At 36.9% G+C, this 19030-nt stretch overlaps 1 protein-coding gene across 3 annotated transcripts; it reads left to right on the top strand.

The window, feature by feature from the left end:
• Positions 1-17264, top strand: SNRNP27 (small nuclear ribonucleoprotein U4/U6.U5 subunit 27). 3 transcript variants are annotated; one of them, XR_008995807.1, is made up of 9 exons: positions 1-158; positions 1149-1269; positions 1908-2020; positions 2532-2611; positions 6168-6232; positions 7638-7809; positions 8635-8681; positions 16033-16237; positions 16982-17264. XR_008995807.1 is itself a non-coding variant. In XM_036908277.2 (6 exons), the coding sequence occupies exons 1-6, from the start codon at positions 125-127 to the stop codon at positions 7690-7692; spliced, it is 468 nt and encodes a 155-aa protein (XP_036764172.1). In that variant the 5' UTR covers positions 1-124; the 3' UTR covers positions 7693-8047. The 3 variants fall into 3 exon arrangements, 1 of the variants encoding a protein (XP_036764172.1); XR_008995806.1 differs by lacking the exons at positions 16033-16237; positions 16982-17264 and having other exon boundaries at positions 8635-9011; XM_036908277.2 differs by lacking the exons at positions 8635-8681; positions 16033-16237; positions 16982-17264 and having other exon boundaries at positions 7638-8047.
• Positions 17265-19030: the final 1766 nt, after the last annotated feature.

Raw genomic sequence — 19030 nt, 5'->3', positions numbered from 1 at the left:
AAAGCCGGAACCCTAGCGAATCTTTTCGACGTTTTCCAGTCGGCGGTGAAAGCGCAGTACCGGACCCTCCCGGAAGTTGTTGCACAGTCGTTTCCGGGGCAGTGTGCGGTGGAGCAGGACTTCAATGGGTCGCAGCCGCAGCCGGTCCCCACGGAGGGGTGAGTTCAGAAGTGTTTCGGAGGGCCTGGGGATCGGTGGGAGACACGACCTATTTCTTTTTTTTTTTCCCCCAGTATTAGTGCATTGGTGAAGCGGGCCCTTTTCTCCTGAGGGGAAGAGCAGAGAGCAAATAGCGGAACGAATAGCTGGGCCCTATACAGCCCTCCAGTTTGAAGGCAATTCTTTCCCCTTCTGAATCAGGGCCTCGCCGACTCTAGGCAGCCTCACACAGTAACTTTTGTTATACCTGTGGCTGGCTGGGGGATTTAGAATCACACCATGGTTTCCTTAGTTTTTGGTGGCTGTGTGCGTCATCAACCTTTCTGTGTCCGAATTAGACATTAGGGGTAATATTACCTACCTTTAAAAACTGATGTGAGAATTAATGTCACATTCCATAACCCTCAGCATTTTTCTTAAATCTACAGTGTTAGTTTCCGTCCCAGTTTGTAATAGGGAAATCGATATTTAGAATTTTGCATGCTGGGAGCTCACCTGGTTGTCTTCTGGCCCCTAGCCCCATAAATGAGGAATTGTGTTGTAAGGAACCTAAGGAGTTCGGTCAGGAGATCTAATTTAGACCCTCGGTCTGTCACCTCTCCCCCCGGTTAGTTTTTATCACCTTCAACTAGTTAAGATTTGATTTTCTTAAGTTAGATGAGATATCCACATAGAGCTATTGAGCACTTAAGTGTGCTCAGTCCTAATTAAGAAGTGCTATTTAAGTGTAGAATACATACCTGATTTCCTTGACTTAGTACCAAAAAAAGAATGTAAAATATCTCAATTTTTTATATTGAGTATGTGTGGAAATTCGTAATAGTTTGGATGTATTGGATCGAATAACATACTGTTAAGATTAATTCCACCTGTTTCTTTTTACTTCTTTAACTCCTAGAAATGGCTCGTATTATATTTTTATAGGATGGCTCAGCTCTAGCTATTTGAAGTTGTTGTGTGGCCTTTGCAGTTTTGTGTGTTTGTGTTAGAGCGTAGGCGGTCCCGGTCCACATCTCGGGAGAGAGAACGCAGGCGCCGAGAAAGGTCCCGGTCCCGGGAGAGAGATAGGAGAAGGAGCCGCTCTCGATCCCCCCACAGAAGACGCTCTAGGTAAGTGCAGAAAATTTTTACCAGAAGTCCCAAGGAAACTAATCGCTGCTCATGGTTTTGTTTTTATCACTTATAAAGGGTTTGCAATTTCATGAAATGAGAGGAACTTAAGCGTACCTCACTCTAAACTAACATTTCTGTTGGTAAAATGGGATTATTAATAACACTCTATACCATAGTGTTGCCGTGAGGAGTAAATGAGAAATAATACATGAAAAGCGCTTTGCATGGTGCTTGGTAATAGTAAGAAGTGTTTTATATTAACTCTTTGGTGATAATGATTTGTTCACTTATACTAATCAAAAATGTGAGAGCTTGGAAGAACCTTAGACTCTTGGTTCTCAGTGTCAGTTGCTGTTCAAGTCAAGTGTGTGTGTGTAATTGTTAGAAACTGGTTGTTTTTCTGCCTTAAACAAATTTATTAGCCCTAGCTATACTGAGACTGATGATTGCTATCTTTGTTTAAAATCAGGGCCTAGGAAGAACTTTTGTCCTCATTGTGCTATGGAGAATGGACTCCTGGTTCTTTGGAGCCTGGCTTTTTGTTCAGACTTCACCTTTCAGGCACTCATATATATGTGCTGACTGACACAAGTTGCCAGGTATATTTCTGTTTCTGATATTGTACTAAATATTAGATCTCCAAGACGACATAGATCCACATCTCCTTCCCCTTCTCGACTGAAAGAAAGAAGAGATGAGGAAAAGAAAGACACAAAAGAAACAAAGAGCAAAGAACGTCAAATTACTGGTAATGTTAATAGATAAACAACTGTAGGAAAAGTGTTTTTAGTACCTTGTTTGGATAACTTCAGTCATGATAAAATTATAAAAGAACAATTTTTGAACATTTAAATATTAAGTTTGTTATAGTGTTCATTGCATATGGCTTTGAGATTTTGTTTTAATTGTACCTTAGTGAGTTGCTGGATATTTGTGGTACCCCTGATACAGGAAGATCAGTTGAAAATGTGAGACAAAAAGCATTCTATTCTAGAAGTACCTTCAAAACTAGTGTTATGCCTGATTTAAAAAAAAAAGTGGTGCTGCCTAAAGGCTCTAAGCACATAGCCTTTTAAGCAGTCTCTCCTGAGGGACAGCACATTACTACTTTTCACCTTAAGTTACATTCTGTTCAAACTGAGATTTAAGTCTTTAGCTAACTGTTTTGTATGTTCTCTGCTGGTGAAGTGGAATTTATTGCCACCTGTCTTTATATATATGAAGAGATAGAGTTTTTAAAAATTACTTTTTTTTTGTAGAGGAAGATTTAGAGGGTAAAACTGAGGAAGAAATAGAAATGATGAAGTTAATGGGCTTTGCCTCCTTTGACTCCACAAAAGTAAGTAGAACATGAAGCCAGTTAAGCATTCTGAATTAAGCATTTGAATTAAACCATATGACTGTCCCATTTTTCAATATTCTTTTATTATCATCACTTAATTTCTTGCACTGATACAAGTTTAATTCAATTAAAAGACAATAACTATCTCTGTGAATGGCTCTGAGAGCACAGAGAAGAAAGCTGTGAGCTGACATAGGAATTCAGGGAATGTCTACCTTAAGATGATGTTTGAGTTAGATCTTAAAAGTGATGAGACAGAAGATGAGGAAGATCATCTGAAGTAGAAGGATGAGCTCCTGAAAATGCCATGTAGGCATGAGGGAGTATGATGTGTATTGTGGGAATTCTAAATTCAGTGACTGGTGAATGTGCTGACAGGCTAGTGACTAGGAATGAGACTAGGAACAGAGAGAGGAGGCAAATCACAAAGGGGTTTCATACCCTTAGCCATGCTAAGGAATTCAGAGTTGATCATCTTAACTGTTGAGGAGAAGAAGCAATGAGTTTTAAGCAAGCAAGAAACAGGATTATTTGTGTTTTTAGAAAGATGACACAGGGCAGCATGGAGGACAGATGGGAGGCGGGGAGAACTGCTGAGTCGTGCAAGTGAAAGATGATGAAGGCCTGACCGGAGAGAAGGGGCCGGAATTTTGAGAAACACTCAGGGACCAGACTTAGTGGCAGTGGTGCTGGGAGTGGGAGTGAGTGGTCAGTGATGACTCTGAGGTGACAGGCTGAAAGACCAGGTGATGGAGTTAACCAAGAAATCCTTATAGGAAGGGTTTGAAACTGAAGAATGAAATTCAGCTCCAGATAAAGATGACAGTTCGGTAGCTGCATATATACGTCATAGCTCAGAAGAGGGGTAGACTGGAGAGTGAATGTTCTCTAGCCTTAATCATAATTGCAGAGAGAAAAAGAAAATGGGGGAGGGAAACGAGGAGGGGAATGTGGAGAGGGTGATGAAGAGAGATTGTAGAGAGGGTGAGGGAAGAGAGCTAAAGGAGGGTAGGGGTAAAGAAAAATAGGGGAGAGGGGAGATGGAGAGAGGAAGTGGAAAGGGAGGGTAGAGAGGGAGCTAGTAAGGACAGACATGAGGATAATGTGTGTAGAGAAAATAATATAAAAACTTCTGGAATTTTAAGTCCATTTAGTTTTACAAATGAAAGTTAAGATCTTTGAGAAAAATTGTCAAAAATAATCCACTTCTAATCTTGTATTCCATTGATTTGTGAATGGAGTGGGGTAACCTCATGCTGTCGGAGTTTCTAACTGATGTGATTGTGTAGGGCTCACGTGTTTTTAAAATGACTAACCTAAGGTGAGAAAATTAAGAATGAGCTCTTATTCTCACAAATGGTAATGCGAACCCCACTTTGCAATTTAATGAAGTTTATGTATAAGCTTTTTTTCCTTAAATACATCAGATCATCATTCGTTTTTCCAAAGAGTACTTTATAAATGAAATGGTTTATTAATATATATAGTGAGTGAATAAAAATATCTCCAAAGTAAAGCAACTCTAATTTTATTGTTTTCAGAATAGGGAGGGAACTTACCAGAATTATTTTCTTTCTTGGGGGACGGGATTATGATTGCCTGATAATGTTATATTTGAAATTCTGAGAATCAGATGTAAAGATGGAGCCACACTTCACTATTAAATGTAGTCTGTGCTGAATATGTTTGTTTATAAAGGAAAAATTTGGTGAGAATTCATACGTCCTATAAAAATTAGTGTTGGACCACCTCGAGAACAGATGATGTCAGCTGTTTTTTTATTCATATGTGTTTGGCTTCCTGGTTGTCAGTTATAAAATCTCTCAACTCATTTGTGTTTTTCAGTAATGTACATCTTGTGGGTTTTTTTTATTTAAGTATCGATGTACAATCTTATATTGGTTTCAGATGTACAACACAGTGGTTCAGCAGTTACCCACATTAGCAAATCCTCACCTCCTCTAGTGCAGTAACTATCAACATAGAAAGATGTTACACCTTGTGATATTTTATCACTGATCTGTGGTGGGACCTTTTCTATGCCAGTGTAGTCACCTATTTTTCCCTTCCATTTTAATAGTCTAGAACATTTCCAAATTTGGTTATATTTTCTAATGGATAATTATCTTCTCTAGCATGTAAATGAAAATAGGGCTAATAATATTACAAGTCAGCAAATAGTTTTCACAAATCAGTAAGCCCTTTAGGAACTTAACTTAATAAAAAGGTTAGCATTATTTACTTTTTTTCCAAGCCAGTCTTTCCAAGTCATGCCTGCCTCCTTTCTTGGGAGTTCAAAATCATACATCTTAAGTAACCCAGTACTCCCCCATCCAGCAAAATGTGGTGAAACGGGAATAGAACAGTACAACCAAATATGTTTATTTTAGCTCCACTTCATATACATACATCACCTGTGTGTACCTTTTGACCAGTGGATAAAAACCCTTTTTTTTCCCTAACACAGATACCTAATAATGGTGCTACACAGATAGGGTGCACTCCCATAAGTAATAATGAGGAAGGGAAGGGGTTGAGGGTGTGTGTGTGAGATGGCATTGACCAATGATGCTCTTACATTTAGCAGTCATTTTCTGAGCACCTGCAAGTGCATTGGCCTAGGATGCAAGAATGCAAAGGTGACTCAGCCATATTTCTCCTTCAAGAAGCTTGAAGTCTCATAGGGGAAATAATATCATGTATATATAATCATTCATGTGTGTGTGTGTGTGTGTGTGTGTATATATATATATATGTCATGATAATGCAGGGTAGAAAATGGAGGGTATTGTGAGGAAAGCACAGTTAACATTCTGTGGGAGTTAGAGAAGCTGCCTTTTTGACAGCTGGATCATTTTAATTTGGCCTTGAACAATGGATAAGAACCAGATAGTTGAACATCAGATGGGGTTTGGGAAGGCAGTTCGGGCGTGAGGAACAGCAAATGGTGAGTTACCTTGGCTGAATCAAAAGACCCATCCATAGGAATTAATGAAAAATGGGCAGATGCCACATAAAAAAGGTCAAGATATAAGTGACACTTAACATTAGCATCTGTTACTCTGTACTCTGATTCTTGGTTTAAAAATCAAAATTGCAAGGCCTGTGCAAGAAATGGGACCTAGATGAATGATGACTGTTCCAGCCATGATTTAGAATGCTATGAGGTAGTAATGTCATCAGTTACATTTTGTGTGAGTGTGAATTCTAGAGAAAATACGTATTTGGTTTCAAATAATTCTTTGACCAAAAAAAGGGGATCTGCTGCCTTATTTTCCTACATGCCTTGCACATAATACATATACCATGAACATTTGTTGGTTTGCATATTGCATTAATTGCTTATGTGTGACTATAAAAATGTGAACAGAGAGTTGTAACACTTAGGAGTTCATGGGATACCCTCAGGATCTGAAAATTCTTTCTCTCACTGGGCTACGTCATTCTTAAATAGATCTTGCCATTTTAAGTATATCTACAGGATCCAGCACTTTGATCAAAGCTTTTAGTACATGCTTCCTGTTTTTTATATTTATTTATTGCTTTTCTCCAGGGGAAAAAGGTGGATGGCTCTGTAAATGCCTATGCTATAAATGTGTCTCAGAAGAGGAAGTACAGGTATGGTTAGGCCCCATTATTGTGTTTGAACTAATGATATAATTTATGAGCTTGGGAAAGAATTTATTATGGGATAATTGTGTTTGTAGCAAGTATAGCAGTTTTCCGTACAGTCCCTTGTTTTAATCTTCCTTTCTTACATTCTGGTTTATTAAATAATTTCCAGTCTGCGTGTGAACTAATAATTATTATTACAGAGAAGGGTAGTTGGCTTAAATGTTTTAAAGCTGTAGATAGTTCTTCCTTCAAAACAGCATAATCTCAAATCTTTGTTTTAATTTCATTATAATGTAGGTTTAAAATTATAAAATTATTTCATATTTATAATCCCTGAGTTAGTCAACTATATTGATTATGTAAGGATATCAATTATAAATACATTCTTCTGTTTAGTATAATCACATTTTATTAATACCACAGAACAAACCAATCTGTACTTGAAATTCCACTGAATTCCTAAAGAGTGGAAAAGTCAAGACATCTTAAAGCATTGCCTTTTCTCTCTACCTTTATCCTTGATTAAAGACTAATATTCCAGTCAATTTAGGATATGAATAATGTGATTTGAGAAATGCTGTGAGTTAAGGTGATAACCAGAGTCATCAACAGTCCTTTGTAAAATTGCCTTCAAATAAGGTCTTATGGGAAGAACTAATACAGTGTGCAATTGAATTTACTTAAAAAGTACCTATTTTGGAACTCTTCTCCATTTCTTTAAACTAGGTGTTTGATGTTACCAAAAATCAGTATGGATTTTCAGTTGATTTTTTTTTAAGTCTTTAGAATCTTCCCAAGTAATTTTGAAGGTGTATTTCCATACTTCTATTTGGATTTTAAAGAAATCTGAAAGGCTTAGGCTTACTTTGAAAGTGAAAAATCCTAATGTGCTCTAAGTAACCTTAAATGCTTCTTACCCTAGACTTTGCCTTTTTTATTTCAGGAAAATCTGGTGACTATTTGACCACCACTTATAAGAATTTTATTTTATTTTATTTTTTATTAAGGTATCATTGATATACCATCTTGTGAAAGTTTCACATGAGCAACATGTGGTTACTACATTCACCCATATTATCAAGTTACCCCACACACACCCCACTGTAGTCACTGTCCATCAGTATAGTAAGATGCTATAGAGTCACTACTTGTCTTCTCCATGCTATCCCTGCCTTCCCCATGACTCCCCTACATTATGTGTGCTAATCATATTGCCCCTTAATCCCCTTCTCCCTCCCTCCCCATCCCCTTCCCTTTGGTAAACGCTAGTCCCTTCTTGTAGTCTGTGAAGACTTTGCCATTTTAAAAGTGATTTATAGGCTTAATCTCTGAAGCATGGGGTTATAATATTTTTAATAAGAGGAGTACAGAAATTTTTAAGAAACAGTTTTTCTCTTCTTTGTCATAGGCAGTACATGAATCGAAAAGGTGGATTCAACAGACCTTTGGATTTCATTGCATGAGAACTGAAATGTTGAAGAATGATTTTTTTTCCCTTTGATCTTGAGCAGAAGAGTGGATTTTATATTTTGTATTTAATGTGTATCAAAAACAGGATCACAGTTCTCCCTCCTTGTAAAGTAAGAAAATTTTATTTATGATGTATGCAGTTCATTTACCCTGCCTCAAAAGAAAAATGGTTAATATTACACTTTTTTCTTTTAGGAAATATTTGGGGCAGTCATCACCCCTATTTTTTTGTCCTTATTCCATGAAAACTATATATGTTTTCTTCTTGGATGCGCATTAGGGCTTTTTTAAACACTTAAAAGTAAGTTGGATGTAAGTTTCTCAAATAAAGCGGTATTTCTACCCTTTTGTATTTGATAAGTATTTTTATTACTATATGAAAGTATCTCCCTACAAATTTTCTTTTTTCATACATAGATTTAGATATCCAGCTTCTTAGTTTAAAAATTAGAAGAATGAAATGTTTAACTGGATTTTTCTGTCTTCTTTGTTTTTTTTCCTCAATGCCATTTATTTTTTCACCATTTTAAAAGCAATAACATGCTTATTATAAGACTTGGGAGAAACCAAAAAATAAAAAGAAAGGCCAAAAATCATCTGTAGTCTACCCCCAGAAATAGTCGGTGTTAATATTTTTGTATCTGTCCTTCCAAGTTCCTATGGGTTTGTTTCTTGCCCCACATGAGATCAGAATGTATATGCTGTTCTTTTGCTAATCCTTTTTCTTCCATGTATTGTGAATATTTTTTTAATATTCTTACATGTTATTTGGAAATGTAGCTTTTAGTAGCTACTTGGTTATACCATAATTTATTTAAACTAATCCTTTATTGGTGAATAGTGGCTTCTCTCCCATGTTTTGCTGTTTTAATTAAACCCATGAGTAGTATCTTTGTTATATATATCTTTTTGTACTTGTTGCATTATTTCCTCAGGTTCATTTCTTACATGTGACATTGCTGAGTGAGAGAGAAAGAGAGGGGTATGTACATGTTTTAAGGCTTTTGATAAATAAATATGACTAGAAAGGTACTAACCAACTCACAGAAAAGTATGAGCATTCCCATTTCATATATATACACCAATATTGAGTGTAATAATTTTTTTAAAGTTTCCAATCTGATGAGTAAAACAATTGTGTTTGGTGTTAATTTGTTTAATTTCTAGGGAGGATGAACATTTAAAAAATAACTTAGCTATATATATTTCTTTTGTGAAATGCTAATTCCAAATCTTGGATCCATTTGTCTTGGCAAACTTTTCTTTTTCTTATTTGAAGGAAGCTCTTTTTATATTGAAGATAATAACTATTTCCCCATTCTGTTTCATGTCTCACTGACATTTGAAGCTCTGTAGTTAGATCTTTTTTTAAGTAATGCAAACACATAGAACATAATTCAGACAGCACAAAAGGTATATAGCGATGAGCTAGCTGTGTATCTTTTCAAAGATATTCTATATATATATACACACACACACACACACAAACATATATGTACATCTTATTTTACTACTGAAATATAAATGAACTCTACACAGTATTTTGTATTTAGTCTTTTTTTTATTTGTTTGCTAGTATATCTTAAGATTATTTCTTACCAGTATGTGTAATGCTGCCTCTTTTTTATTAAGGACAATAATTATATCCATTGTAGAATGGACCATAATTTATTTTAATTGATCTTCCATTGATGGGAGATTCAGTTTGTTCTAATGTACTATTTTTAAAAATTCATAATTACTATCCTTTTGTGTACATGATTTTACAAGTGTCTTTACCTGAATTTTTTTTTTTTGGTATTAATGTACAATTACATGAGCAACATTATGGTTACTAGACTTCCCCCATTATCAAGTCCCCATCACATACCCCATTACAGTCACTGTCCATCAGTGTAGTAAGATGCTATAGAATCACTACTTGTCTTCTCTGTGTTATACTGCCTTCCCTGTGCCACCCCCTACATTATGTGTGCTAATCATAATGCTCCCTATTCCCCCTCATCCCTCCCTTCCCACCCATCCTCCCCAGTCCTTTTCCCTTTGGTAACTGTTAGTTCATTCTTGGGTTCTGTGAGTCTACTCCTGTTTTGTTCCTTCAGTTTTTTCTTTGTTCTTACACACCACAGATGAGTGAAATCATTTAATACTTGTCTTTCTCTGCCTGGCTTATTTCACTGAGCATAATACCCTTTAGCTCCATCCATGTTGTTGCAAATGATAGGACTTGTTTTCTTCTTATGGCTGAATAATATTCCATTGTGTATATATACCACATCTTCTTTATCCATTCACCTACTGATGGACACTTAGGTTGCTTGCATTTCTTGGCTATTGTAAACAGTGCTGCGATAAACATAGGGGGGCATATATCTTTTTCAAACTGGGCTGCTGCATTCTTAGGGTAAATTCCTAGGAGTGGAATTCCTGGGTCAAATGGTATTTCTATTTTTTTTTTTTGAGGAACCTCCATATTGCTTTCCACAATGGTTGAACTAATTTACATTCCCACCAGCAGTGTAGGAGGGTTCCCCTTTCTCCACATCCTGTGCAACATTTGTTGTTGTTTGTCTTTTGGATGGCGGCCATCCTAACTGGTATGACATGATATCTCATTGTGGTTTTAATTTGCATTTCTCTGATGATTAGCGATGTGGAGCATCTTTTCATGTGCCTGTTGGCCATCTGAATTTCTTCTTTAGAGAAGTGTCTGTTCAGATCCTCTGCCCATTTTTTAATTGGATTATTTGCTTTTTGTTTGTTGAGGTGCATAAGCTCTTTATGTATTTTGGATGTCACCCCTGATCGGATTATGTCATTTGTGAATATATTCTCCCATACTGGGAGATGCCTTTTTGTTCTACTGATGGTGCCCTTTGCTGTACAGAAGCTTTTTAGTTTGATATAGTCCCACCTGTTCATTTTTGCCTTTGTTTCCCTCGGAGAGATATCCCCGGGGAGATGTGTTCATGAAGAAATTGCTCATGTTTATGTCCAAGAGATTTTTGCCTATGTTTTTTTCTAAGAGTTTTATGGTTTCATGACTTACATTCAGGTCTTTGATCCATTTTGAGTTTACTTTTGTGTATGGGGTTAGACAGTAATCCAGTTTCATTCTCTTACATGTAGCTGGTCCAGTTTTGCCAACACCAGATGTTGAAGAGGCTGTCATTTCCCCATTGTATATCCATGGCTCCTTTATCCTATGTTAATTGACCATATATGCTTGGGTTAATATCTGGACTCTCTATTCTGTTCCACTGGTCTATGGGTCTGTTCTTGTGCCAGTACCAAATTGTCTTAATTACTGTGGCTTTGTAGTAGAGCTTGAAGTTAGGAAGCAAGATCCCCCCTGCTTTTTTCTTCCTTCTCAGGATTGCTTTGGCCGTGTGGGGTCTTTTGTGGTTCCATATGAATTTTAGAACTATTTCTTCCAGTTTGTTGAAGAATGCTGTTGGTATTTTGATAGGGATTGCACTGAATCTGTAGGTTGCTTTAGGCAGGATGGCCATTTTGACAATATTAATTTTTCCTACGCAAGAGCATGGGATGAATTTCTATTTATTAGTGTCCTCTGTAATTTCTCTTAATAGTGTCTTGTAGTTTTCAGGGTATAGGTCTTTCACTTCCTTCATTAGGTTTATTCCTAGGTATTTTATTCTTTATGATGCAATTGTGAATGGAATTGTTTTCCTGATTTCTCTTTCTGTAGTTCATCATTAGTGTATAGGAATGCAACAGATTTCTGCATATTAATTTTGTATCCTGAAACTTTGCTGAATTCAGATATTCTAGTAGTTTTGGAGTGGATTCTTTAGGGCTTGTTATGTACAATATCATGTCATCTGCAAACAGGGACAGTTTGACTTCTTCCTTACCAGTCTAGATGCCCTTTATTTCTTTGTGTTGTCTGATTGCCATGGCTAGGACCTCCAGTATTATGTTGAATAAAAGCGAGGAGAGTGGGCATCCCTGTCTTGTTCTCAATCTTAGGGGAAAAGCTTTCAGCTTCTCAGTGTTAAGTATGATGTTGGCTGTGGGTTTGTCATATATAGCCTTTATTATGTTGAGGTACTTGCCCTCTATACCCATTTTGTTGAGAGTTTTTATCATGAATGGATGTTGAATTTGTCAAATGCTTTTTCAGCATCTATGGAGATGATCATGTGGAACACCATGTCCTTCTTTTTGTTGATGTGGTGGATGATGTTGATGGATTTTCAAATGTTGTACTACCCTTGTATCCCTGAGATGAATTTCACTTGATCATGGTGTATAATCCTCTTGATGTATTTTTGAATTTGGTTTGCTAATATTTTGTTGAGTATTTTTAGCTGGATTTTTAAATCCTTCTGCAGCTGAAATTTGGCCACCTATTGTAAAAGCTTTCTGTAAAGTTCCCTGTAAAGAAAACAATAATCGGACTGCATTGCATAACACAGTGCACAGAGCACCTTGGTTCATTTAAGCCCTGTGAGATAGAACAGATACTATTGTCTCCATTTCCCAGATGAGAAAGCTGAGGTTAATCAGACCATAAAGACAGAAATTATTGGTGTTTGTATGCTTACTGCCTTCAGTGCCTAAATATTTGAATGTGTTATGTTAGTTGCACAATTTGTGCATCCATAGCACGAGTGTCACTGCCCTAAGCAGTTGGATTATTTTGCTTGGACTTCCTTCCAGATGAGCTAAATAGACCCCATGCCACCCACCAAAAAACTGTATTTGTAAATTGTCTGTGACCAGGACTGTTTCTGACCACATTTGTGTACACATTTGTGTAAGGAAAGGAGACCAAACTGTTATTGTTTTAATAAGGAATCTAAAACTTCTGGGGTAAAATAGTTTACTCAAAACCAAATTAGAGACTTTTGGATTGTCACCTTAGTGTGGTGTTAATAGAGATTTGACTTGAGATCCTCAAGTCAGCCTACTCTGTAAAAGAAATAATCTGAGAACACCTGATGGGTCTGTAGGTTTGCTCTCCATAAGCTAACACCAGAGAAAGGGAATAGGAAGAAATCTTGGAAAACCCAGAGATAAAACACCTCTGTTCCTCTAGGAAAGTCTTGGTTTGAAGGACCTTTTATCCCTCAAATCATCTGATTCTGTAAGCATAGCAACTGTGGAATAGCTTTGTCTTCCTCTAATAGGCTGCTGCCTCTCAGAGGACATAAATGGTACCAAACCTTTCTAAGTGCAAGCATACCTTGGACATACTCTAGGTTCAGTTCCAGATCACCACAATAAAGTGAAGCAAGTGAATTTTTTGGTTTCCTAGTGCATATAAAGGATGTTAACAGTACATTGTAGTCTATTAAATGTGTAGTAGCATAATGTCTAAAAAACAATGTACATATGTTAGTTTAAAATACTTTATTGCTTAAAAATGCTAACAACCATCTGAACTTCCAGTGGGTCGTAATCTTCCTGGTGGAGGGTCTTGCCTCACTGTGACAGCTGCTGACTGATCAGGGTAGTGGTTGCTAAGGGTTGGGGTGGCTGTGGCAATTTCTTAAAATTGCCAGTAGTGAAGTTCGCCTCATTGATTGACTCAACTTTTCATAAAGAATGTCTCTGTAACATGAAATGCCGTTTGATAACCTTCTACCCACAGCAGAACTTCTTTAAAAATTGGATTCAATCCTCTCAAACTGCTGCTGCTTTATCAACTAAGTTTATGTAGTAGTCTAAATCCTTTGTTACCATTTCACCAATCTTCACAGTATCTTCACCAGGGGTAGATTCTACTTTCTTTGCTCAACCATAAGAAGCAACAACCCATCTGTTAAAATTTTATCATAAGATTGCAGCAGTTCGGCACATCTTCAGGCTCTACTTCTAGTTCTTTTGCTATTTCCACCACATCTGTAGTTAACTTCCTCCACTGAAGTCTTGAACTCAGAGAAGTCATCCATGAGGGTTGAAATCAACTTCTAAATTCCTGTTAATGTTGATATTTTGACCTTTTCTGCTGAATCATGAATGTTCTTAATGCCATCTAGAGTGGTAAATCCTTTCCAAAAAGTTTTCAGTTTACTTTGCCCAGATATATGAGAAGAATCACTTATGGCAGCTATACCCTTATGGAATGTATTTCGTAAATAATAAGAGTTGGAAGTAAAAATTACTCCTTGATCCATGTCTGCAGAATGGATGTTGTGTTAGCAGGCGTGAAAAGAGCATTTGTCTCATTGTCCATCTCCATTAGAGCTCTTGGGTGACCAGGTGCATTGGCAATGAGCAGTTATATTTTGAAAGGACTATTTTTTTTTAAACAGTAGTTCTCAACAGTGGGCTTAAAATATTCAGTAAGCCATGTTGTAAACCGGTGTACTGTCATCCAGGCTTTGTTGTGCCACTTACAGAGCACAGGTGGACTAGTTTCGTAATTCTTAGGGGCCAAAGGATTTTCAGAATGGTAAATGAGCATTGGCTTCAACTTAAAGTCACCAGCTGCATTAAACCCTAAAGAGAAAGTACTTGTCCTTTGAAGCTGGACATTGACTTCTCTCCAGCCTAGATGGCATCTTCTTCCAATAGAAGGCTATTTCATTTACAATGAAAATCTTTTGTTTAGTGTAACCAACTTCATGAATTATCTCAGCTAGATCTAGATAACTTGCAGCTTCTCCCTCAGCACTTGCTGCTTCACTTTACACTTTTATATTATGCGGACAGCATCTTTCCTTAAAACTCATGAACCAACCTCTGCTAGCTTCAGACTTTTCTCCTGTAGCTTCCTCACCTCTTTCAGCTCCAGATTAGGCTTTAGTGGAAGGGAATGTTGTGGCTGGTCTGATATGCTATCCAGACCACTAAAAGCAGTAAGACTGTTTCCCTTTCTTATCATTCATGTGTTCAATGGAAGAGCACTTGTAATTTCTTTCAAGAACTTTTCCTTTGCATTCACAACTTGGTTGTTTGGCAAAAGAGGCCTTCTTTTGACCTATCTCGGCTTTCGACATGCCTTCCTCACAAAACCTAATCATTTATAGCTTTTGATTTGGAGAGATGTGGGACTTTTACTTTATCCTGAACCCTTAGAATGCATTATAGGGTTATTAACCTGAATTCAATATTATTGTGTCAGAATAGGGAGGCATGAGGAGAGGGAGACTGGGGCCTGGCCATTCAGTGGAGCAGTCAGAACACACACATTTATTTGCCAATCTTATCTGAGCCCTGTTGGTGGTGCACAAAACAATTATAATAATATCAAAGATCACTGATCACCATAACAAATATAATAATTAAATAATAAAGTCTGAAGTATTGCAAGAATTACCAAACTCTGATACAGATACATGAAGTGAGCAAATGTTGGGAAAATGGCACCAATAGACTTGCTCAACGCAGGGTTCCATAATCCTTCAATTTGTGAATAGCATAGTATCTGCGAAGCACAGTAAAACAACGTATGCCTGTATCTAAATGTTAGTGTGCTGTGGGGCTCAATCCCTGGACTCCAGTCTCTTCCTGGTGAGACATCCATTCATGTAGCTTCAAATGTCTTCTGCCCTGGTTCTCAAAGTTATACTTGGAGCCTGGCCATCTTACTGAATTCCAGGCTTACTATATATGCACCTAGATTAGAAGGCACCTCAAATTTGAGATTAACAGAACTCTCATTTCCCTGTGCATTCTTCTCTGAGGCCTTACCATCTCAGTAAATGACCCTTGAATTCAATCCTTTGCTTAGACCAAAATCCTTGACTCCTCTCTTTATTTCATGCCCCACATCCAATCCATTAGCAAATCCTTTTGACTCTAATCTCAGTATAATTTTTTGACTCCAACCACATTGTTTTTTTGTTTTCAGATTTATTGGTGTATAATTGACATAAAATTGTAAGATATGTAATGTATATATTATGGTTATTTGAACTCCAGTTGATCCTTGAACAACACAGGTTGGAACTGGTGGGTCCACTCATGCAGATGTTTTTCAGTAAATATATTGGAAAATTTGGGGGAGATTTGCAACAATTTGAAAAAACGTTTTCTCTAGCTAACTGTATTGTAAGAATACACATATGGTATATAATACATATAGCATACAAAATATGTGTTAATTGACTTTAGTTACCAGTGAGGCTTCTGGTCAAGTAGGTTGTTAATTAACTTTTAGGGAATCAAAAGTTACATGCAGATTTTCTACTCTGTGGAAGGTTGGTGCCCTAACCCCTGCATTGTTCAATGGTCAACTATATGTTGAATCCAACCATCTTTTACTACCTATAAGTAAGCCATCTCTCGCCTGGTCTGCAATAGCTTCTAATAGGTCTCCTTCCTTCTCTTGCTTCTTCGGTTTATTCTCCACCCGGCAGCAGAGTGGTCCTTTTAAAATGTGCATCAGGTTACATTGCCTCTGGCTCTGGTGGTGGTTTTCTGTCACTTACAGAAGGTCCAGTCCTTACTGTGATCTGCAAGGCTGGACCCTGGACAGTCTGGACCCTGGCTTGCTGCAACCTCCCCCCTCTTGCTACTGTGCTCAGCCACACTGCTGGCCTCCTTGCTGTTTCTCGAAAACAGGTATGAGTCTACCTCAAGAGTCTTCCCACTTGCTCTTCATCCGGGATAGTCCTCCCCACAAACACTTCCCAGATTTGCATGAGTAGCTTCTTTATGTTACTGACCACCCTATCCAAAATAGGGACCTCCCTCCTTCTCTGTCCCTTTACCCTGTTTTACTTTTTTTAACATTAAAAAAGTGGAGATAAAATTCACCCTTTTAAAGTACACCATTTCAGTGGTTTTTAGTATATATTTTCAGAATTATGTATCTATCACTAACTCCAAAATATTTTCATCACCCCAAAAAAAACCCATACCCATTAACAAATCACTCCTCCTCCCTCCCTGCCCACCTCCACCCCACCACCCCAGAAACCACTAATGTATTTTCTGTCTCTAAAGACGTGCCTACTGTGGACATTGTCATATAAAATGGACATTTCATATAAATGGAATCATACAGTATGTGGCCTTTTGTGTCTGGCTTTTCTCACTTGGCATATTTTCAAGGTTTATCCATATTGGAGCATGTATCAGCATTTCATTCCTTTTCATGGCCAAATAACATTCTTTTCTGTGGGTATTCCACATTTCTATTTATAATTCATCAGTTGATGGACATTGAGATTCCACTTTTTGCCTATTATGAATAGTGGTGCTGTGAACATTAGTACACAGGTTTTTGTATGAGCACGTGTTTTCTTGGATATATAAAAGAGTGGAATTACTGGGTCATATAGTAACTCTGTTTAACTTTTTTAGGCACTGTCAAATGGTTTTCCAAAGCAACTGCACTATTTTACATTCCATCAGCGATGTGTGAGGGGTCCAGCTTCTTCACATGCTCTGTAAAAGTTTCCTTTTCCATATAGCACTTACCACCGCCTGACACCCTGTTCATCTATTACTGTCTGGTTCTTCCATTAGACGTCAAGCTCTGAGGAGTGGTGCTTTCTTGTCTTGTTTTCCATTGTATCCCCAGCACCACACACAGTGCCTGGCACAGAGTGTAGCACTATCAATAAATATTTGTTGAATTCGTGAATATAGTTCTCTGACCTTTTTTCACCTGACTGATTCCCTTGATTCGGATGTTAACCTTTAGCTACCTAAGTAATAAATGAACACATTTTTCCTGTAAAAGTTTTAAGACATTATAACAAAGCTAAATCCCTTTGAACAGTACCTACAGGCCTAGTCCTGTTGCCCCTTCACTGTGAATCCTTTGCGGTGTACCCTTCTAGACCTTTGTCAATGCATGTATATATGTAACATTAAGGTGGGAAAGGAAGAAATAGGGTTTTTTTTACACAAATAATAAGTACATATGTAAATAATTATAACTTAATTATTTATGCAGTGCTGCCTTAGAGGTTTCCATGGTAGTAAATGTACTGCTACCTTTTTTTCAAACTGCAGTATAGTATTTTGTGTAATGTGTATACCACTGTTGGTTTAGCCATTTTTTAAATCAAATATTTGTGGAGTGACTAATTTTTTGTAAGGTAGCATTTTTAAAACTTAATGTCTTAATAAATCATGATATTGGAGTATCCAAAATAGCCCAAAGAAGGGGATTGATATTACTGAAGCAGAAAATTCCAGTTCTGATTATTCTACTTCAAAGAACAAAATCAATTCCTCAAAAACTAATAAAAAATTCATTAAAATGAAAATAGTGGTTAGGAGGTATTAAACTCAGTTATAAATAGGGTGTTTTAATTCCCACGATTTTGGAACTTGTTAGACATTTAAGGATGATATTACAAAGTTGTCTTCCTTGCCACTCTGAGGTACCCTTTGAAGAGGCGTATCTGTCAGAATTCCCATAGTATTTAAGGAGCATGCTGCTTAGCACTGACATTTTCATGCTATCCTCTGCCCATCCACAGTATAAGCCCCTCAAAAGGAGACTGTATCTTAGCTTCTAAAAGGTGGCAGTGAAGATTATCTAACAAGTATCTTATATCTTTGTGCTTCCCCATTTTCAACATTCTCTTTTACTTCCATTAGTTTATTTTGATACCTGCTCGAAGATATAAACTACTGTCAGCCCATGTTTGTGCTATTACCCATAGTTTTTAATTAAAATTCTGATAATCTGGAATTCCCAGTTTTTATTTTTGCTGCTGTGTCTATCAGTCAGTACTTATGTAATATGCCTTTGAGGCACCAGGTACTGGGGGACACCATTTGTACTTTGTTTTAGGATTTTCAGTTCTTTCTTCAAAACCTGTGCTTTCAGATTTTTTAACTAGTCATTGTATACATTGGTGTAAAATGATTTCTAGAAAAACAAAACCAAATGTTTTATAGTTACTGCTTGATTTCCAGTAGATGGCACCAAAAGCCCTTTGAGGTTGTTCATGATACTAATTCCTCTTGTTGGTGTTGCTGGATAATGGATCACTTCTCCTCACTACCACAAAGTAACAGGAAGGGTCCGTTCTTTCATCTAATTTTCAGATTGTTATATAACTTAGCATTTTTATTTGGAGTTTAAGATAAACCTGTTGGTGTTTAAATTATTAATTTGCTATTTCTGACTCAGATACAACTTTTTCCTTTTTTTATTTTTTATATGTGTGATTTTCAGCCAGGATGGTTTTAAGTGAAGGATCATGATAACGAAATTAAGAGTGGGTCTTAAAAAGAGTTGTGGGTAGGAGAAAGAATAAATAGACATGCTGAATATTCATAATAAAATTAAAGAGAAAATATAAAAGTATACAAAATCCACAATTGAAATGAAATCAGTGTTTTCTCTATTATGTTTTGGCACATAATTCATTTCATTACGATTTTCAAATA

This window comes from Manis pentadactyla, chromosome 2 (assembly GCF_030020395.1).
Source record: "Manis pentadactyla isolate mManPen7 chromosome 2, mManPen7.hap1, whole genome shotgun sequence".
Taxonomy (NCBI): Eukaryota; Metazoa; Chordata; class Mammalia; order Pholidota; family Manidae; genus Manis; species Manis pentadactyla.
Note: the sequence above shows the minus strand (reverse complement) of the source record. Positions and strands in the feature narration are given on the sequence as shown.

Coding starts and splice junctions, on each gene's coding strand:
- SNRNP27 (XM_036908277.2), top strand. CDS start 125: ATGGGTCGCAGCCGCAGCCGGTCCCCACGGAGGG. Junction 2,612..6,167: donor CCTCCTTTGACTCCACAAAA/GTAAGTAGAACA, acceptor GCTTTTCTCCAG/GGGAAAAAGGTGGATGGCTC. Junction 6,233..7,637: donor TCTCAGAAGAGGAAGTACAG/GTATGGTTAGGC, acceptor TCTTTGTCATAG/GCAGTACATGAATCGAAAAG.